Source organism: Eubalaena glacialis, chromosome 1, assembly GCF_028564815.1.
Source record: "Eubalaena glacialis isolate mEubGla1 chromosome 1, mEubGla1.1.hap2.+ XY, whole genome shotgun sequence".
NCBI lineage: Eukaryota > Metazoa > Chordata > Mammalia > Artiodactyla > Balaenidae > Eubalaena > Eubalaena glacialis.
Window position 1 is genome coordinate 127,549,569 of NC_083716.1, and position 22,948 is coordinate 127,572,516.

The following is a 22,948-nucleotide window of genomic DNA, read 5'->3' on the forward strand; positions in this document are numbered from 1 at the left end:
AATGATCTTGTGCATTTCTTGTCTTTTTTAGTGCTTTCCAAGTGAATATTTCTAGTTTTACTTGTGATTATAGTAACTTTAATAACCAACATAGATCCCATGGTCTTATGTCATTCAAAAAAAGTCCAATAATCTTTTTGCAGCGTTTAATATCATGTTCTTTAGAGAGTATACTCTAAATTTATATACTTTGTAACTAGTTACTGGACTGTTGTTTGTTTTAAGTATTGGAATGAATGATCAAACATCATGACTTCTTGAAAAACAGTTCAGGTACCTGTCCTAATGCCAGTAGAATTTCCTTCCTGGGATACCAGCCATACAATGTATCAAATGTTAAATGATGCTTTTTGCTTTTTTTTTTTTTTAAGTTAGAAAGATTCCTCAGCCCCTGACAGCTTCCTGTTCAGTGTGGTTCAAACCTCAAACCTGGTGGGGTTTCCTGCCTGGAATGCAAAAATGAATGTAAAGCTTATTCAGTATGTAGAAAAGAGCCATTGCTTCACAAGAACTTGAAGGGTTCACCCCTGTTACAGGACATGCCCCTTTATATACACAGTGTCCAGGTTAAAGCTGGCATTGCCCCATTGGTAAAAGCTCACTTCTTGGCAAAGCAATTCAACTTTATGGAGAGGAGAGCCACATTTATGAAAATTCTGCTGGAGAAATCTGCAGTATACTCATCTGGAATATGGCAGGAGAGTATACGTTTTGAGTAAAGGCAGCCTTTGAGGCAAAATAGCAAAGCTAAAACCCGAAGAGGAACATTGGAGATTGACATGGAAATGCTCAGACTGAGTGAGAGACCCAGAGCAGGGAACATGGAACCTGAAATATGTCACCACTTGAGCCTCTTCTTCCCCTTCCCAGTTATTTTATATACATGTGAAATCTTATTATAATGAGACAAGGAGATGTAACCTTGAAATAAAGAGGTCCCAAACCATTCATCTTGGGAGTAGTGGAAACTCTGTGACACCTGGTCTTGTTTTCAGCCCGGAAGTTTGTATAGCTACAGTCTGGACTAACTCCTCAACAACCTTTCACTCTGATTCCGTTTTGGGTAACAACACTTAATACTCACAAATAATCTTCAAATGAAAAAAAAAAACTTTCCTGGTTGATTGACTATTTACAATAATTCTTTGTTTTCCTATAATTAAATTTCTGTTAAGACTTAGACTCTGTTTAACTTTACTTCTGTTAAACTACAGTAAAAGTCTTCATTAACCAAAATTCTCAGAAAATGGAAGGAGGTCAGGTGTTTAAGTGTTCTGCTTATTTGAGCAGTATTACTGTAGTACTCTTTCTACTTCAGCATCTGTCCCTGAGAAAAGTAAAGTTTAGAATCAGACTACTATGTGCAAATCCCAGCTACAACACTTAACAGCTGGTAACCTTGGACAAAATGTGAACCTCTCTGTGCTTTTGTTTTTTTTCATCTGAAAAATGGAGATAGTAAGACTTCATAAGATTGAGAGCACTAAAAGCATATGAAAGTGCTTAGAACCGTACCCAAAACCTAGTGAATGTCATGTAAATGTTAGCTACTATTATTGCCTTGTCGTGCTATCAAAGAAATGATAATTATGTAGTAGTCTAAATGAAAATGCTTAGGGATTTGGGCTAAATTTGTGTTTGGGCTGGGTTGCCGAATGGAAACCAGAAGCTGACATAATTTGTCCTAAAATACTTAGTCTTTTTGTCTTGTGATCTTCTTGACACATGCCTTCTTCCTAAAAGGCAGTAGAGAGTTCAGATCAGCTGAGTTTTTTTCTCATCCTTTGATTGTTAACTTGAGGTCTAAATATGTTCTAAGAAAATGTACTTAAATGCTTCCTTCCCATAGCTTTGTAAAATCCCTATTGATTAGCTATGGAAACATTGCATGGAGAAAGGTTTTGAAACAGAATGTGTCATATGGTCCATTTCTATAAACAATGTAAGTGGGTATGTATGTTGCCATCTATGCAGGGAAAATAAGGCTAACCATATATACAACATGTAGATAGTGATTATCTACAAGTGACTGTTAAGCAAAAATGTTTTTTTTCACCCTGACTTTTTCCCTTTTTCGTCTTTTCCAAATTTTCTTCCATGAAAACCTATTTTATAATCAAATAAAGCTTTTTCAAAGGTGTTTTTAATGTCCCTTTTTCCCCAGCAGTGTTCAAATTAAACCTTCATTTCAAGCTTTACATATTAGATAGAAACTAAAACAGTTCTGTTCTTCCTTATCAAGTAAACACTTTGAGGTTAATTACATGAAATCTGTGATTCAGCTGCTATGCATTTTTTAAGGAGAGGCATAATGAGCGATCCATGATTCTAGACTGAGGTGATTTGTATTCATGGGATTAAGTTTCATTTTAATGAAAAGACAAATATGTTTAACCTTATTATATAAACATGTTATCTTAAAACTACTGCTTTTGCTATCAAAAGCCATTCACTAAACGTGGACAGTGAGAAACGGGCCATTCATTCTCAGTCAGCCTGGCTTTGTGTAGAAGCATGTAGTATCTTGATTCCATTCTGTTAAGAATATGTTTTTCCTCGCTGTTTATTTAGTAAGTATAAATATTAAGTGCCCACTTCTTTGGCTTATTTGCTTGATATCCGATATGGGTATTTTGGGGGTTTTTTCCTTTAACGGGGTGGGTAGGGTGTTAAAAGCTTCTAACCCTGCCCTTAAAAAAGCACACCATTTCTATTTTTTGGGTTTTTTAAACGTGTACACAAGCCATGAGAGAACAGTTAACAAGAACAATTTTATATTACCTGTCGAGTTTTAAGAAATATGGAATAAGGCAATGAACAAAATTATGAAAAGATTAATAAGAGAGCTTCTTAGGAAGATATTTTCCTTTAAAGTGTTTGACATTCTTATTTTTATTAGCTCCACTGTTATTTAAAAACATGTTCCCAGTTTATTTGTGCTACTTCTGAATGAAGTACTAATATTAGTTATTTTTTCTACTTTCACAATCTTTAAAATCTGGAACCTCTTACTAGTTCTCACTGCTCTTCTACTTGTAAAATCTCTGGTTCTCCACCAATATTCTACCTTCATCTTCCACTTTTCTTCCCTGTTCCTCAGACGTGTTACTCATTTTTTACTTTTTCCAGACCTTTAAGTCCGGGCTCATATGTTACTTCCTCTGTGAATATCAGCCAGGATTAACTTCTGCCTCTTAATTTCATAATGCCCTATTTATTCTGCTATTCTGTTATGGTGTCATGGCTAAGAATGCCTAATTTCAAAGATAGGGACCGTGTTTCACTCACCTTTTATCACCCTCCAGGCACATCTTGAGCTCACAGCATCTTTACATAACCGTCTATAACAAATGAGGTGCTAGAATCAGATGTTTTAGATTTTATATTATATTGCACATTTTCAAAATGTGATGTTTGTGTGGAGATATACATATACATTAGTAGGAATGGATATTAGTGGAGTTAAGTTTGCATTAAAGAATCTAAAATACCATTGGAAATTTATCGGTGCAAATTCCATGATGTAGTGTCCAGGTGATGCTACATTAGACCACTGTGTCATGAAATCTATAGCTATTTGTTGAAGCTTTCTGTGTCAGATTTTTTTTCATAAGAGGGAGTTGCAGGCAGGAGGCAAACAAGGTGAACCTCCAAATACTGGCAATGAATAAAATACAAAAATTGTATGAAAAACACTTGAGTTTCTTAGGGGGACGTGACTATTTAAGTCAAGGTATTTAAGTCACATTATGTTACAGTGAATTCTGCTAGGTGGTCACATTTTTCTTTTTAATTTTAGTGGACTGTAATTCTGACAAGTCCATTGTAAGAAGTTACTTTCCCAGTCTATAAAGAGCTGAGCCCCAATTCTGACCCTGCAATAGATGTATGTGTGGGCGTGCGGGTGTTCAGAGATGGTGTTTCCAACACAAAAAAGGGTCTTCACATCCCATTTCCATTCCTGCCCTTTCTTTTCCTAGGGGTGGAAATGTGTCAGTGTATATTTCGATGATATTTGGACTTTAGAGTATGAATTTGAAATACTTGTTATTTGGTAAACTGAAAATAGGGTTGGTTGTTAATTATTAGGCTAAAGAGCAAGAAAGAAGCTTTTTTAACCACCAGATTTGAGGACTATAGGAATTTCACAGGGAGAAATGTTTCAGAAACAGCATATTAACAATCACTTTATTACACATAAGGACTATAATATACATTTTTTGGGAAAGCTAGATTGGCGAGAAGTTATTTGAAACATGGCAATAAAGCACTGTTGCCATAGAAATAGCATCATTTTATAAAACCCTTCACTATTAAAGTAGTCACTATAACTGGATTTGTACTTGATTTCTACTTTGTTGTTAATATGTTGCTTAGTTACCGGATGTGTTTTGTATTCATATCTTTAGAAAAGGTTGATGCTAGAATTTATTCAATTATTTAGCCATTGAGTGGAATCATTGAGGCTTCCAGGCAACTGCAGTGATACCCTTGTCTACAGTCAATACCTGAGATGGGATCTTTGCCATTCCTGTTGCTTTAGGGATTAATAAGGATGGAAATGAAAACTGATATTTATAAGATAGCAAAATAGATTTATGGTGCTATCAGAGAAATCATTTCGCTGACCTTTAGTTGTGGAAGTTTATATAGGCAGTGCCATAGTTTGGTTTATCTTTGTAGCAGCTTTTTAGATACCCTGTTTAGAAGGTCAGTTATTTATTTTTATCTGGTTTCTTTTTAAAACAAAAAACAAAAAAAGGATTTGTGGTCGTTTTTGGTAATTTACATAAGTCTTGAGCTAACTGGTTTACTTAAAGGAATCCTCTTAGGGTCAGGAGACACATATTGTACAATTCATATTCACTACTCAAAGCTTATCATTGTGGATTCTTATTAAATAACTGATAAATTCACTTAATAAAAGTATGTTTATACTCTTAACTTACTAGTTAAATTACCAACAGTGCCTTCAGTTTAGGAAGAACTGTCCCTTAGGTTTTTGATTTGTGAACTTTGGGCAGATTGCTTAACCCCTCTAATGATTGGTTTCTCTGTTAAGTGACCTTAATAATATAATAAGGAAATAACCTTAAAAATTGCTAGGTAACTCAATTTTTCCTTGTGCCCTTGACACATTCCTAATATAAGGATTCGTATCTTAGTGTGGTTTTTCAAACATACAACTATTCTATAAAAGTGGTTTCCCCCTTCCATTGTTTTCAGTCTCCAGAAGGACTAGTTCTACCACTACCAACTCAAAACTCTCCATTTTTTAACAAGAGGCCCTGCATTTTGCTTTTGCACTGGGTCCCACAAATTATGTAGCCAGTCCTGGTCCACAGAAACTATTTTTAATAACAGACTGTACTACACACTAACTAGTAATTGTGTATATAAACCAAGTCTGTGGCCCTATAAATTTCCTCAACTGCAAAGGAAATCTTTGTACCCAAATTTTATTTGAGTGTTATTTTGGGAGGGTGGGGAGTGTAGCTGACTTGGGTTACCTACATAGTAAACCTTTTAAATGTTAGCTCTGATAACAGAAGATTTTTGAGACTTGCTGTTTAAACAAAACTCTGTCATCTTAGAACACAAAGTACTTGCTTAAAATACAAAAACATACTGCTAGTGAAATAAATTAAATTCAAAGCAGGATTTAACTCACTGTGCCATTACAGGTTATCAAGTTATGCCCAACCAGCAGCAAAACTACCAGGGGATAGTTGGAGTTCAGCAACCCCAGAGTCAGAGCCTAGTTGGTGGTCAGCCCAACAGCATTGGAAATCAGATTCAAGGAGTGGTCATCCCCTATCCTTCAGTGCCATCATATCAGGTACGTGGTCGCTCTTACCTGCATTGGGTAGAGGGGATTTTGAATAACTAAAATGTGTAGCTACATTCTTCTCCTTTTAATATGGGGAAAATGCTTCTGTAATACATAATTTTATAGTCTTAAGAGTTTTATTAGTCATTGCAGCTTTGTTCTGTCCTCACTTATTGCAGTATTCATTCACTTCATTAGCTTTTAGAAAAAAAATATCTGAACCCTATTAATTTTGAGAAGTAAATTTTTCAGGCATTGTCTGTGTTTCCAACTGTTCAATACGTAAGTATCAATATATGAGCAAGTGTCTTATTCTATTCTTCATCAGCTCCTTAGAAAATCTCTTGAGGAGAATGGAATGGGAGGGAAAAGTAAAGGTGGAGGTAGGTATATGAAATAGAGTACAGATTATAAGTCAGTGTTTATAGAATAGAGAAGGATGTGCAATTTCCCATGCTGGAACTAAGCTTTTTCCCCCTCACTAAATCCAAAAAAGGAATAGTATGTCATGTATTGAAAATGTCATGGATTTTAATTTATAGTTCTAAAGTAGAAATACCTACTGTTTCATGAATAAGTCAGATTTCTTTAGCCCATCTATGGCACATTTCCAGAAATTTATTTTACCTTCCTTTACCTTTCTGGAATAACCTGCAAGTGAGTTTGTTTTATTAACCTCATGGTTTCCCATAGCTGACTCGAATGTTAAGAAATCCAAAGACCATTTTCATTCATCTCAACAAGGTAAAAATAATCTAGTTGGGAAGATAAATGTACATCTAAACACAGGTCAACAAATTGGTGATAATATACAGACCACTAACTGAAGGAATTATGAAATATGGCCATGAATAGGTTAGGGACTTAATACAGAAGTCTTCTAGAAAGGTATAAACCTTTAATTAGCTCTTAGAAGAAAATTATGGGCATAAATTAGTTAAGGCGTTCTGAGGATGGGGAAGGATATGAGCAAAGGAGGTAGCATATTCTTGTAATTCCAGAAAATGAAAATTGTAATTAAAATGTAAAATGTGGAATTGTTGAGGACTTTTGAGCACCAGGAATATGTCTCCTTTTGAAGCCCCTTGATAATAGAAAGCAGCTAAGGAAAAAAGAAGATACATCATGAAACTAGATTTTATATCTTTTCTTTTCTCTCAAATCCTCCACGCTTTTTACTCCGGTCCACCCTGCTTAAGCCGAGGCCCATGAGACTGCCCATTCCCCTACTTCCTCTGTAGCTAGACATTAGACAGGATCACTACCAAGCCAGGAACTCTCCCTTCTCAAGGACCCTGGTCATGCTACCTAATTTAGTCTGTTGAGCATCTATTAGATGCCCAGGCACTGTGTAAATAAGATCTCCCTTGAAATAGAAGTTTAGGGACTTCCCTGGTGGTCCAGTGAGTAAGACACTGTGCACCCAATGCAGGGGGCCCAGGTTCAATCCGTGGTCGGGGAACTAGATCCCGCATGCATGCTGCAACTAAGAGTCCGCATGCCGCAACTAAAGATCCCACGTGCCGAAACTAAGAGTGGGCGCAGACTAAATAAATAAACAAACAAACAAATAAAAGAAAGATTAGTTTAACACTGGAAAATTAACTGGTGGATTAACTATAAAAAAAAAGAAATATGAGTTTAAAATAAATTACATCCTTGTTAGTGTAGTTTTTAAAAATGGAGCTAGGTACTGAAAATGTTTCAGAGTTAAGACAGTTATTATCATTTCTATAGCATACTTTTTTACAAGCTGTAAATTATTTTCTCATGGTATTTCATGTAATCCTTCCACTGGGTGAATGATTGTGAGAAGTATTGCTCTGATAAGCAATGAATGACAGGCTGCTTCATGCGTCCTACTACATTTGGCTAGATAAGCTAGGTGGTAATAAACTGTCATCTAAAAAATAAGCCCGAGGGAATTCCCTGGCCGTCCAGTGGTTAGGACTTGTCGCTTTCACTGCCGAGGGCCTGGGTTCGACCCCTGGTCGGAGAACTAAGATCCCACAAGTCGTGCATCACGGCTGAAAAAATAAAAATAAAAATAAAATTTTAAATTAACAAATAAGTAATAAGCCTGAAAAGTCATCTACTCAGTAGAGTATATTCTGCGGCTGTACATTCTCAAGTACGGTTTCCTCTCTTTTGGTACTTCAGTTTTTTTCTTTACCACTAGTTACAAATTTATTCTGTAGCTTAAATCATCTAGATTGAGTTGTCATTTTTCCTAGATCTGCCCTGCATATACACTAACTTAGATACTATCAGAAATAATATTAGGATGTTACACTGCCTCAGTAGACAAAAAGACTGAAATATATTTTGTCATAAAAAATTGGATAAATCAAACCAACAACTTTATCTTTGCAGCTGAGCCAAATTGAAAGTAGTTTAAGAGATTACTGTGTATTTTGAAAGGACTAGTTACATTTTAGAAACATGTTATATAGGCAAGACTTAGAAGTTAATCATCAACTTATAAATCATAGAGCCCAGGTACAGAGAATCATGAAGTGGTTAAAGAACTAAGGCTCTGGAGCCAGTGGGCATGGGTTCAAACCCCGACTTTTCTCCTCACTAGCTATACAACCTTGGGCAAGTTATTAACCTCAATTTTTAACCCCTTCTATAAAACAAGGATGATAAAAGTAACTTCTTAGGGTTGTTAGGAAGACTTGATGTAATAATATACATAAAGTTCTTGCAACAGAACCTGAACATGGTAGTAAGTACTCCGTAATGTTAACTTTGATTGTCATCACTGTTACTACTGTTACTGTCATTGCTACTACTGTTGCTGACATCATCATCAGAAGCTTTTACACAGGCTTTATTTACCAAAATCATTGTAATGCAACTGATGTGGTGCACTTGTAAATTACAAAACCATTATGACGTTGTGGTTTCTATTTTAGAAACTGGAAACTAGAGAAATGAATCCATTATGTTCATGTGTTTTGTTTTGTTTTTATTTATTTATTTTTGGCCACGTTGGGTCTTCATTGCTGCGTGCGGGCTTTCTCTAGTTGTGGTGAGCGGGGGCTACTCTTTGTTGTGGTGCACGGGCTTCTCATTGTGGTGTCTTCTATTGTTGCGGAGCACGGGCTCGAGGCGTGTGGGCTTCAGTAGTTGTGGCGTGAGGGCTCAGTAGTTGTGGCTCGCGGGCTTAGTTGCTCCACAGCATGTGGGATCTTCCCAGACCAGGGATCGAACCCGTGTCCCCTGCATTGGCAGGCGGATTCTTAACCACTGCGCCACCAGGGAAGTCCCGATTATGTTCATGTGGTTTCTATGTAGATGAATGTGGAAAACAGAGAATTGAAAGATCCACTGTTGATCAGATGCCTGCTGTGCTAGATCCTGTAAATGGAGATTATAATGGAGATAATACCCCTCCTGAGGTGGAGGTGGCATCCCGTTTTTGCAGATAATGAACTCTGGGGCCTCAGAATCTGAGTTAAGTCGTTTGCCCGGTGTCACATATATAGTAAAGTTGACGGAGTCGGTATCACATCTAGATATCTTAAGCTTCAGAGCTCACACTTTCTGATCCAGTGTATCTCACTAGTACCCTATCTGAGTTTTACTTAGCTCTACCTGAGGTAAATTGCATTACTCTTTCCATGTGAAAGGGTCATCCTCATTTGGAAACTGTTTCTTTTTTAAAATAACTTCTGGGACTTCCCTGGTGGCGCAGTGGTTCAGAATCCGCCTGCCAATGCAGAGGACATGGGTTCGATCCCTGGTCCAGGCAGATCCCACATGCCATGGAGCAACTAAGCCCGTGCACCACAACTGCTGAGCCTGTGTTCTAGAGCCCGTGAGCCACAACTACTGAACCTGCCTGCCACAACTACTGAAGCCCGCACACCACAACGAAGAGTAGCCCTGGCTCGCTGCAACTAGAGAAAGCCCGCGTGCAGCAACAAAGACCCAACGCAGCCAAAAATTAAATAAATAAATATTTAAAATAAAAATAATAAAATAACTTCTACTTTGGGATATGAGTCATAACTCCTAGCCTGCTGTACTATTGATAAATGCTAGCCAAAAACAATAACCAGCTAAAAAGAACATTGAAATAAAGTGGTAATGCTGTAACTAACTTATGAGGACAGCCTATTGGCAGTTTTAGCTTATTCCTGACTGCTCACACTTGAAAGTTTATGGAGGCTCGAGACATTAACATTTGCAAGGTTTTAAAGAACGTTTTTGCCTTTAAATTGCCTTTCAAATTTCAGGTTTCACTGCCTCAAGGTTCTCAAGGAATTGCCCATCAGACTTATCAACAGCCTGTTATGTTCCCTAATCAGTCTAATCAAGGATCTATGCCTACAGCAGGAATGCCAGTTTACTATAGCATCATTCCACCTGGCCAACAAAATAATTTAAGGTGAGTATAAATAAAAAGCCTAATCTTATAGCTCTTCATTGTTTATCAGGATTGTGGTCTGTTGCTAATTTTAAAGTAGTCTAAGGGGCATCACCTGAGATCATTCTCTAATCTAGAATAGAAAAACTACGGTACAATCTATTTATCTAGCATATCTTTTAACAAAATCAGTATAAGCAAGGCATTCCATATGTAAACCAATGGAGAATCAAGTTTTCTCTCATGTGCCTGAAAGTAGTAGGCCAGTCTCCTTTTACTCACCCAAGTGGAATCAATAGTTGGCCATAGATCTTAGAGTTAAGAGCGTTGATGTGTTAATATTTAAGGTTTTTGTAAGAGTCTGGGGAGAATGTATTTCCTGTATATAACTTCAAGAGCAAAATATCTTGCTGGAATCTTTCAGGCTCTGGGGAGCTCCTTTTTCATCAGTAAGAGGAGAGAGGCATATGAGAAGCAAATGATAGTAGGTCTATATTAAAGCAAGTCGTGAAGTATTCCATTAGCTACTTAACTTGAAAGAACAGAAACTTCTCTGATAAGCCTAATGTGTTAAAAAAAAAAAAAAGTCTTCCTTTGAGTTGGGTACTTTTAGTCTGCTGTTCAGAGTGGATTACAGTCTTTCATTTATTCTCATGACATTTCTGTAAGGTTGCCAGAGTAGCCTTGGTGATCTTTTTAATAAGGGGTCTGAAGGTAGAATTGCTGATAAGAGGTTGTCACCCGGTTATGGTTACAGATGGTATTTAGGGGTGAAGAAGGGATTGCAGTACTTGCTTCATTGAATCTGCTTGAGAAAATGGGGACTTGACTCTCATTTTATTTGTTGTCATAAACACACATACATACACACTTGAGGAACTCACATATTTCCTCCTCTCTGTGGATGCCACAAATTGAAAAGGCCCAGGCTTTTTAAACAAGTTGGTTGAAATATCACAGGCAACTTTGGAGTTTTATACAATGATGAGCCACAGCTCTTTTGTGGTAGAGCTGCTGCACAGTGAAAATTTAAAAAAAAATTTTTTTGGCCTCACTGCGCAACACGCAGGATCTTAGTTCCCTGACCAGGGGTTGAACCTGCGTCCCCTGCAATGGAAGCACGGAGTCTTAACCACTGGACTGCTAGGAAAGTCCTGAAAATAGAAATTTATACTGTGTTAAAATTTCCCATTATTTTTTAAAGCCTTCCAGGTGATTCTTCTGGCAATAAGAGTTGAGACTCACTGACCTATGCTAACTAGCCCTTTTTTTCATCTGTACACTTCAGCTATGCACAAGTCGCCATAACCCAGTAATATTTTACACATTTGCAAGAAAGTCATAATATCTGTCATTGTAAAATTTCATCCAAGACCCAGTGTCCTAAGGTAAAACTGTGTCGATTACTCCATACCAACAAGTATAATAAATCTCAGTTTGTTCAAAGGGGGAAAGTATATCTTAAACTCTAAGCTATAGGGTCCTGATCCAAACACTCATGATTTTACTAAAACATTACCAGATTATAAGATTTCTATAAGAATACTAAGTGAGCCTTTGTTCTGAAAAATGTCTTCCTTAGCTTGAGTTGCTTAGCAATCCATTTTCTTGTGGCAGCTCCTTATGCAGAAAAGTGGAATTTGAATTATCTTTACTTTCAGCTCAACCAATCAGTTATCACTGAGGCAGTTTTGTGTTTGGATTGGATTGTGTTGTTATGTGTACTATGAGGATTTAGCATAGCCTGATACAAATCATGTGTCTTGTCACTTTCAGCAAGCCCTGTACCGGTCAGAGAAACTAGTTTTACAACAAATCATGGTATTTCTGTCAGTCTACGATGTGGAGAAAAAACTAATTTCATTCCTACAGTCTGCAAAAATGGGCAGGCTACTTGGATAATACTTTCAAAATGCTCCCATTTGGGGTTTTTTTTCCCTCCTGTATTACCATTTATTTTCCCATTTTTATCTTGAAACTCAAAAGGAGAATATACTTTTGTCTTTGATCTGCAATCTCAAAGGGCTAGCATACAGAGAGGGGAACTTGAAGAGACTGTAACCTTTATTTTTCAGAACTCCAAAAAAAAGGCTTCACAGAATCTTTATGAAATAATGAAAAAGAAAACCTACTTTTAAGTCTTTTTCCCTTTTCCATCTGTGTAGTCTGTTTTTCCTCATTTTGTAAACTAGTATTCCTCTAGTGTCCCCTTTGTCCTACTTCTGGAACTGTCTTGGATTCATTTAATTTCTCCTAAACTTCTAGTTTTGCATTTTGGTTTTTTGTTTGCCTCAGCCATCCTTTGAAATAATTGTCAATGACAAAGTCTCAGTCTGAACCACATCTTTTAGTGAAATTTTACTTCTGTTGTTATTAAAAGGGGAGTTGTTAACACTTAGCCTAGAGAAATAAAATGTAATAAGAAAGTTACTTCTGGTGCTAAAACATTGCCTTTTCAGAATGTTTATTTTCTCTTCATTGGATATAACAGCTTTTATTTATCAGCAAAATTAATTAGTAAGTTAAGTTATATGGACAAAAATAATGTTAAATAGGAAGGGAAGAGGATGCTTAGAGCTATTACATTTCTTAACTCACCAAAAATGAGTGATACTAGTAATTTTTTTAATATAAAATTATTTATTTATTTATTTTTGGCTGCATTGGGTCTTTCTTGCTGCGCATGGGCTTTCTCCAGTTGCAGTGAGCAGGGGCTACTCTTTGTGGAGGTGCGCGAGCTTCTCATTGCGGTGGCTTCTCTTGTTGCAGAGCACGGGCTCCTGGCACACGGGCTTCAGTAGTTGTGGCATGCGGGCTCAGTAGTTGTGGCGCACGGGCTTAGTTGCTCCACGGCATGTGGGATCTTCCCAGATGAGGGCTCAAACCCATGTCCCCTGCATTGGCAGGCAGATTCTTAACCACTGCACCACCAGGGAAGTCTCTATTTTAGACTAATAATTTTTAAGTAGATACCTTTAAAGAATAAGGAGGAGAGGTGATATTTCATGCAAAAATCTTTTCATTTTTCAGTCTCTCTCAGTGAGTTTCTATTGGGAAAAATAATTCTCCTACATCTACATTTTGTCCGTTAAAAGAGTGTTTTCTCTATTTAACTTGTTTGGGTCTTCCTGATTATACATACAATACATAGTCATTGTAGAAAATTTGAAAATATAAAAAATTTCAAAATGTAAAAAAGGGTGAAAAAGCAAATCAGCTACAACCTCACCACTCAGAGATAATCACTGTTAAATTTTGGTGTCTTCATTCAAGTCATTTTTCAGTGTACACATAATATGTGAACTTTGTTAGGAGTCATATATTCTAAACATTATATTTCTATATTTTTAATTACATTGTTCATAAGCTCTGGTTTAAAAGTTAAACCAGGGACTTCCCTGGTGGCGCAGTGGTTAAGAATCCACCTGCCAAGGCAGGGGACACGGGTTCAAGCCCTGGTCCGGGAAGATCCCACATGCTGCGGAGCATCTGAGCCCGTGCGCCACAACTACTGAAGCCCGCGTGCCTAGAGCCCATGTTCCGCAACAAGAGAAGCCACCGCAATGAGAAGCCCATGCAACGCAAAAAAGTGTAGCGCCCGCTCACCACAACTAGAGAAAGCCCGCGCGCAGCAGCGAAGACCCAACGCAGCCAAAAATAAATAAATAAATAATTTGTAATGAATAAATAAATAAGCCAGCCCCACAATGTGGCCAAAATAACAATTAAAGAACTCTAAGAAGGAAATTACAAGTTTTACAGTTCATGAAGTCTTACAGATAAAAGGTCAAGAAGAGTATTTATTCAAAAATAGGTAGTACTTTTTTGAAAGACAGAAGGGAAAGAACTTATGTAAGGAGAAATTCAGTTAGTTTTTTTTTTTAAACATAAGGAAAAAGGAGTACATCTCTTAATCTTCCCACCCACTTTTGAATTATTCATTAGATTTTTACAGCTTTCTTCCTCAAGTAAATTTTAAGCTTTTTCCAAATTGTTTCTCAAAATCCATCCTGACTTTCTTCACAGCCCAGGAATTTGAATGGCTTGCCATTTTATTTGTTATTTCTTCAGGCCATAGGTAACCTAGATAACAAGCGATCCTCTGAGATACTCCAAGTTTAGGAAGCAGAAAAGGTTTGTGTTGGAAGTACCCCTCTGGCATATTCTATTTATTTTATTTTGTGAATAATTTCTGTTCCTTGAGAGTGTGTTTTACACTGCTGTGTAAAACAACTCTTGTGTTTCACACTCCTGTGTAAAACAACTCCTGTGTTTTACTTATCAGTGTTGGGGACAATATCAGACATGTTGATGAAAGGATCTTAAAAACCTACATCCTCTTGATTTCCATTTCCAGCCATGATAGAGTAATAGAAACCAAATTTATCCTCCTACCTTAACTTTAAAACTAGAGACAAATACATGCAACAACAGTTTTCATTAGGCAGTGAGGGACAGTAAACCCTGAGAGAGGGAAAACAAACAAGTGAGTCTTACGATTGCCCCAGCTTCCTACCTGGGGAGAGTTTCCTAGCCACATCTCAGGGAGGAGGAACCCAAGCAAGACCCTCTGTCTAAGTTAAGGAGATGGAATTAGGAGTCCAAGGAAGCCAAGGTGGCTTAGAGTTTGCAGGGCAGAATACTGAAGAGAAGAGGGTTACAAAGAGGTTGCTCTGGAGATCTAAGTGGGACCCTTTTGAGTCTTAGTTGATTGCTGACTGGTGCATTTATGTGCAAAAACTCCCCAAGGCCAGGAAAAGAACCACTCAAAAGGAACAGGCAGAACAATCCCTGGAGCTCACACAAGGACAGGAACAGTTTAAATTCCTACCAGCCAGTATGTCAAAACCTCATAACACATGAGGCATTGAGTAGAGGACTTAAAAGAATACTGTCTCAGTAGTGGAGGACAATTAGCCTTAGATTAAAAGCTGCTCTGGTCCTGCCTTAAACAAGCAGGACCCAAAAGGATTAAATTGTCTCCAGATAACTGTGGCTCAGAACAAAGCTCAGAAATATTATTTAAAAATACAAGGGGGACTTCCCTGCTGGCGCAGTGGTTAAGAACCCGCCTGCCATGCAGGGAACACAGGTCCAATCCCTGGTCCCGGAAGAGGCCACATGCCACAGAACAACTAAGCCCGTGCACCACAGCTACTGAGCCTGTGCTCTAGAGCCCGTGAGCCACAATTACTGAGCCTGCACACCATGACTACTGAAGCCTGCACACCTAGAGCTTGTGCTCTGCAACAAGAGAAGCCACCGCAATGAGAAGCCCGTGCACTGCAACAGAGAGTAGTCCCCGCTCGCCGCAACTAGAGAAAGCCTGCACGCAGCAATGAAGACCCAACACAGCCAAAACAAAAAACAAAAAAAAAACCAAGGATATCCAACAGTCAACAAGGTTAAATTCATAATGCCTGGCATCCAATCAAAAATTATCAAGTATGCAAGGAAGTGAGAAACTAATAAGGCCAATAATGAGGAAAAATCAGTCAATTGAAACTGACTGAAACAATGCCAGTATAAAATTCAGAGAGAGGAAAAAGGACTAGGAAATACTGAACAGAGCATCAGTGCTTTTCAGGGGGCCTAATGCATGTGCAATTGGCATCCTCCAAAGAGAGGAAAAGGGTGGACAAAAAAATATTTGAATAGTAATGGCTGAAATGTTTCAAAATTTATGAAAATTATAGACCTGCAGATCCAAAAAGTTCAACAAACTCAGGCAAAAGAAATATGGAGGAAACTTTTCAAAACATTATAAAGGGAAAATTGTAAAAGTAGCCAGAGAAAAAAAGACACGTTACATATAGAGGAACAAGATAAGAATTCGATAGACTTCTTGTTAGAAACAATACAAGCCAGAAGACAGTGGCACAGCATCTCTATTTGGAGTTATGAAAGAAAAAACAGAATTCTATACCAGTAGAAATATTTTTCAGAAACAAATATGAAATAAAGACTGTTTCAAACATGCAAAAACTGAAACAATTAATCACTAGCTTACCTGCACTGCAAGAAATGTTAAAGGAAGTCTTTCAGACAGTAAGAAAATTATACCAGATGGAAACTGGCTACACAACAGAATAAAAATGAAAAGTCAAACAATACACTGACTGGGAAATCAAATATCTGAAAAAGTACTTATGTAGAGAGGATATGAAGAATTCTCAAACCTCAGTAATTAAAAAAAAAAAAAACACCTTCAGAAGCAATTTGTTTAAAAAGTTAAACCTACGTGTGGAGCACTGCTATACAACAGTTAGAGGTACATGGTGAGGAAAGGTGTGGAAACTTAGTGATGTTCTTTTCTTAATCCAGATGGAGGTTACATAGTTCTTCATCTTATAATTCTTTAAAATGTATAATATATTTCTGGGTACTCTTGTTGTACATATATTTCAAACCCCTAAATAGGTAATAAAATCATTTACTATGGGGGAAGACTTTAAGAGATAAGGGGCAAGAGAATGGGAGGAGAGGAACTGGAGACACTAAATAGAGACAACTTTTGAGAATTGCATCCCTAAAGGGGAGCATCGAATTTCAGTAGTATATGGGAGGGGAAAATGAGGTTAAGAGAGAGTGTGTCCTGCTCTTAATTGAAAAAAGAAGTGTTTGTGTGCTGAAATGAAAGACAGCAGAAAGAGGTGTGTTGCTATAGGAAAGAGGGAGTAGAGTTGTAAGGTCCTCAGGGAGGATGAGAGTAAACACTCAAATGGAAGTCGGTTAGCCATAAATAAGATGCAGAGGATTCGCGTATGGTAAATGGAGGAAAAGCAGAGTGCATGGGCTCAGATATTAGTATGTAGATAGGTGTGGTGAAGCGTTTATGAATATACTTTTTTTTTTTTTTAATTTTACACTATTTATTTATTTATTTTTGGCTGTGTTGGGTCTTCGTTTCTGTGCGAGGGCTTTCTCTAGTTGTGGCGAGCGGGGGCCACTCTTCATCGCGGTGTGTGGGCCTCTCACTGTCGCAGCCTCTCTTGTTGTGGAGCACAGGCTCCAGACGCGCAGGCTCAGTAGTTGTGGCTGACGGGCCCAGTTGCTCCACGGCATGTAGGATCTTCCCAGACCAGGGCTCGAACCCTTGTCCCCTGCATTGGCAGGCAGATTCTCAACCACTGCGCCACCAGGGAAGCCCCAAATATACTTTTCTGATTGCTTTATTTTTCTCACTGATTTAGGATTCAAGATGTGAAATGCATTATCAAAGAGTAGATGAATGTTTTAAATGTTGTTTTGATATAAAGATTCAGCACAGTTACATTAAGACAGATTTCAAAAAGAAAGCATCAAGATGTGGGGAAATGTGACAGATGTCTGATAAAAGCTTATAAACATTTTTATCACTTCTGTATGTTCTAGAATGATAATATTAATGATAATTATTTGTAGAGTTCTAGAATGAACTCTACAAATAATTCATGGAAATAAGTAGTTTACCCACTTGACAAGAACTAATAATAAATTATCACATGAGAAAATGTTCACTCTCCCCAACAATCTTAAGAAATGAGAATTAAGGCAACCTTAACCAAAATGGAGGACAAAACAGTTAACACTAAGCAGAGAGACAAACATTGCTGGGTGCTAGGCATATGAAAACTGATTCTGTAAATCAGTCTGATGATATTTAACAAAACATGAAACTGCTGTACTTTTTTATTCTGTAATTCTACCTCTAAAAGGTTTACCACAAATATAATCCACCCCAAAATTAAAATTGCTCCAAAAACAAGTTGTAAAAAATGTTGTTATTCATAGGAAAATGCAACAAAAATGATCCAAGAGAAATATGGAGTAACCTTTGAATAGTTTACTTTCATTTTTAATTTTTTTTTTCTTCTGCTAGGCTGATTAAATTTGGTTTAAATTCTAGTGAAATTTGCTCAGGTTGTCACAGATGGTGAATCAGTCATTGGGACTAATGAGATTCAGAGTGCTTGTTTTTTGTTACCTGCTTCAGTCTCTTTAATTCATTATTAAAGAATTAAATGTGTGATACCCAGGCTACTATAGTCCCCAAATGGATTATATCGATTACTTACAGCATCTTCAGGGAACACAGCACATGTCTACTAAGTAATGTTAAGTTCAGGAAGTTTGTTTGACTATCACTGGCAGTAACACGTCAGATGGTTTAAAAAGGCAGAAAACCAAAGCACACCTTGCCAAATATTCATAAATTTTCAGTGACATCATCTTTAGTAGTCAGTAAAAACTGTAGCACGTGTGAGACTTGCTTTTCAAGTGAACTAATTATTGCTTAAGAAGAATACACTGGGTCCTATTCTCCCATCAAAAATAATAATAATTTGAAATAACAGTCATAATATTTGCAAAACCATAAAGACAAGAGATGAATGAGAGCAATGACATTTTTATGTAGGGTTTTTGAATACTATTACTTTTCCTAAATCACCAACCTTTTTGTGGGTGACTTCATATAATATGACTTCTTTTGTGTACCTTTTATATATGCACCATTTTTATCCATTCTACTATTTCCTTATTTATCTTCTTTGTAAACAACATTATTGAGATAAAATTCATGTACCATACAATTCACCCACTTAAGTGTACTGCTTAATAGTTTTTCGTATATTCACAGATGTGCAGCGACCATCACCACAGTCAATTTTAGAACATTTTTCTCTCCAGAAAAGCAAACAAAAACCCTGAAGTAGAAGCAAACCAAGTGTCCATCAGCAGATAAATGGATAAATTAAATGTGGTGTACACATACAGTGGAATATTATTCAGTCTTTAAAAGGAAGAAAATTCTGTCACATGCTACAACATGGATGAATCTTGAAGACATTCTGTTGTGTGAAGTAAGCCAGTCAGAAAAGGACCAATACTGTGTAATTCTACTTATTTGAGTTACCTAGAGTCATCAAATGAATAGAATCAAAAAGTAGAATGGTGGTTGCCAGGGGCTGAGGAAAGGAGGAATGGGGAGTTGCCATTTAATGGGTACACTTTGAGTTATGCAAGATGAAGAGTTCTGGAGATGGATGGTGGTAATGATTGTGAAACAGTGTGAATGTGTTTAATGGCAGTGAGCTATATGCTTGAAACGATTAAGTTGGCAAATTGTATGCTATGTGTACTTCATCACAGTTTTTAAATTTTTAATGTGAATATACTGATGAAGGGGAAAAAAAAGGAAACTCCGTACTCTTTAGCTATCACCCTCCAACCCCTCCACCACCACCACCATCTCCTAGCCACTAATCTACTTTCTGTCTCTGTAGAGCTCCCTGATACGGACATTTCATATCAATGGAATTATGTGTAGTCTTTTGTGACTGGCTGCTTTTACTCAGCGTAATGTTTTTAAGGTTCGTCCATGTTGTAGCATATTACCAGTAGGTTATTCCTTTTTATAGCTGAATAAAATACTCCGTGGTAGGGATATATCACATTGTGTTTATCCATTTGTTGGTTGATGGACATTTGGGTTGTTTCCACCTTTGACTACTATGAATAGTACTGCTGTAAACGTTAGTTTGTACATTTTTGTGTAGACATCTGTTTTCATTTCTCTTAGGTATATACCTAGGAGTGGAATCACTGGGTCATGTGGTAACTGTATGTTTAATCATTTGAGGAACTGCCACACTGTTTTCCAAAGCAGCTGCAACGTTTTACATTTCCATAAGCAATGCATGAGTGATCTAATTTCTCCACATGCTTCTTTTTTTTAAATAAATTATTTATTTTGCTTATTTTTGGCTGCGTTGGGTCTTTGTTGCTGCACGTGGGCTTCCTCTAGTTGCGGCAAGCGAGGGCTACTCTTCGTCGCGGTGCACGTGCTTCTCATTGCAGTGGCTTCTCTTGTTGCAGAGCACGGGCTCTAGGTGTGCCGGCTTCAGTAGTTGTGGTGTGCGGGCTTTGGTAGTTGTGATGTGCAGGCTCAGTAGTTGTGGCGCTCGGGTTCTAAAGCACAGGCTCAGTAGTTGTGGTGCGTGGGCTTAGTTGCTCCGCGGCATGTGGGATCTTCCCGGGCCAGGGATCAAACCCATGTCCCCTGCATTGGCAGGTGGATTCTTAACCACTGCGCCACCAGGGAAGTCCTCTCCACATCCTTTAATACTTGTTAATTATCTGACTTTTTTATTATAACCGTTCTAGTAGGTGTGAAGTAATACCTTGTGATTTTGATTTTGATTTTCCTGATGACTAATAATACTGAATGTCTTTTCATGTGCTTATTAAGCCATTTGTATATTTTCTTTGGAGAAATGTATATTCAGATCCTTTGCTCAATTTAATTGGGTTGTGTGTCTTTTTATTGTTGAATTGTAAGAGTTCTTCATATATTCTGATACAGGTCCCTTAACAGATATATAATGTGTAAATATGTTCTCTCTTTCTGTGGGTTGTCTTTTCACTTTCTTGATGCAGTCCTTTCAAGTACAAAAGTTTTTCACTTTGATGAAGTCCATTTTATCTTTTTTTCTTTTGTTGCTCATGCTTTTGGTATCATATCAAAGAATTTATTACCAGGTCTGTGATCACAAAGATTTATGTCTATATCTTCTAAGAATTTTATAGTTTTAGGTCTGACATTTAAATCTTTGATCCATTTTTAGTTAATTTTTTATATGGTATGAGACAAGCATCCAACTTCATTGTTTTGCACGTAACTGTTTAGTTTTTCCAGTGCTATTTGTTGAAAAGACTGTTCTTTCCCCGTTGAATGGTCTTGGCACCCTTATTGAAAATCAGATGATCATAGATGTCTGGATTTATTTCTGGACTGTCAGTGCTCTTCTACTAATCTGTTTATCCTGTGCCAGTGCCACACTCTATTGATGAAGTTTTGAAATCAGGATGTGTGAGTCCTCCAGTTTGGTTCTCTTATCAAGATTGTTTTGGCTATTCTGGGTCCATTGCAGTTCCATATGAATTTTGTAATCAGTTTATCCATTTCTACAAAGAAGTCAGCTGTGATTCTGATGGAGATTGTGTCGAATCTGTAGATTAATTTGGAGAATTGGCATCTTAACTACGTTAATTCTTCCATTCCATGAACATGGGATGTTTTTCAATTATTTAGATCTTTAATTTCTTTCAACAATGTTTCTGTAGTTTTTAGAGTTAATTTTTCACTTTTTATTAAACTTATTCCTAAGTGTTTTATTCTTTATGATGATACTATGAATGGAATTATTTTAATTTCATTTTGATTGTTCATTGGAAGTGTATAGAAATGCAGATTATTTTTTGTGTATTGATCCTGTATCCTACAACTTTGTTGAACTCATTTACTAGTTATAATACTTTTTAAATACATTTCTTGGGATTTTCCATATACAGGATCTTGTCATCTGTGAAGAAGTTGTTTTATTTCTTCCTTTTCAATTTAGGTACCTTTTATTTCATTTTCTTGCCTCATTGCCCTGACTAGAACCCTTAGTACACTGTTCCATACAAGTGGTGAGAGCTGACATCCTTGTCTTCTTCATGACTGGACAGCATTCAGTCTTCCACCTTAATAAAGATGTTAGTTGTGGATTTTTCATAGATACTCTGTATCATGTTGAGAAAAGATAATGTATTACATTAATTGGTTTTCAGATATTAAATGACCCTGGCATTCCTGGGATAAATCACACTTGGTCAGATTTTAGCATCTATATTCATAAGAGATACTGGTCTGTTGTTGTCTTGTGGTGCCTTTGTCTGGTTTTAGTATTAGGGTAATATAGAATGAGTTGGGAAGTGTTGGTTTCTGTTTTGGAAGAGTTTATGAAGAATTATTGTTAATTTTTCTTTAAATGTTCAGTAGAATTCAGTGATGAAACCTTCTGTGCAGGGGCTTTTGTGTATGTGTGTGTGTGTGTAAGTTGTTTTATGATTACTACTTCAATCTCTTCATTTGTTATAGATCCATTCTGATTATCTGTTTCTACTTGAGTTTGTTTTGGCAGTTGGTATATTTCTGGGAATTTGATCTATTTTCTTGGTATACAATTTTTCATACTATTTTTTTATCCTTTTTATTTCTGTAGTCTAGTAATCTCCCCTCTTCATTTCTGATTCTGGTAATTTGAGTTTTCTCTCTTTTTTTCTTGGTCAATTTAACAAAAAGTTGTCAATTTTGTTGATCTTTTCAGTGAACCAGCTTTTGGTTTTTATTGATTTTCCTCTTGTTTTTCTGTTCTCTATTTTGTTTATTCCCATTGTAATCTTTCTTATTTACTTCCTTTGGCTTGCTTTTGGCTTGGTGATCTGTCCCCCAGCCCTCCACCCAATGTCTTAAGATGGAAGTGTAGGTTATTGATCTGAGATCTTTCTTCTTTTTTAATAGTGGCATTTACAGCTATAAGTTTCCCTCTAAACACTACTTTAGTGCCATTCCATAAGATTTGGCATGTTGTATCTTCATTTTCGTTCATCCCAAAGTATTTTCTGGTTTCTATTTTGATTTCTTCTTTGACCTATTGGTAACATAGTATTGTGGTGTTTAATTTCTACTTACTTGTGTGTGTCCCAAGTTTTTTCCTGCTGTTTATTTCTAATTTCATTCCATTGTGGTTGGAGAACATACTTTGTATTATTTCTATCCTTTTAAATTTACTAAGGTTCATTTTATGGCCCAGCATATGGTCTATCTGGGAGAATATTCCATGTACACTTGAAAAGATTGTATATTCTGTTATTGTTGGATGGAGTGTTCTGTAGATGTCTCTTAGGTCTAATTAGTTTATAGTGTTGTCCAGGTT

General features: G+C 36.9%; 1 protein-coding gene across 11 annotated transcripts in view; it reads left to right on the forward strand.

The window, feature by feature from the left end:
* The window catches only part of R3HDM1 (R3H domain containing 1), a 190,203-nt gene that overhangs the window by 142,579 nt on the left and 24,676 nt on the right, over positions 1-22,948 (forward strand). For all 11 annotated transcript variants that reach the window (XM_061183524.1, XM_061183534.1, XM_061183567.1 and 8 more), the window contains 2 exons: positions 5,685-5,839; positions 10,075-10,226. In XM_061183524.1, coding sequence (XP_061039507.1) covers positions 5,685-5,839; positions 10,075-10,226 — 307 coding nt within the window. The remainder of the gene's footprint in view (positions 1-5,684; positions 5,840-10,074; positions 10,227-22,948) is intronic.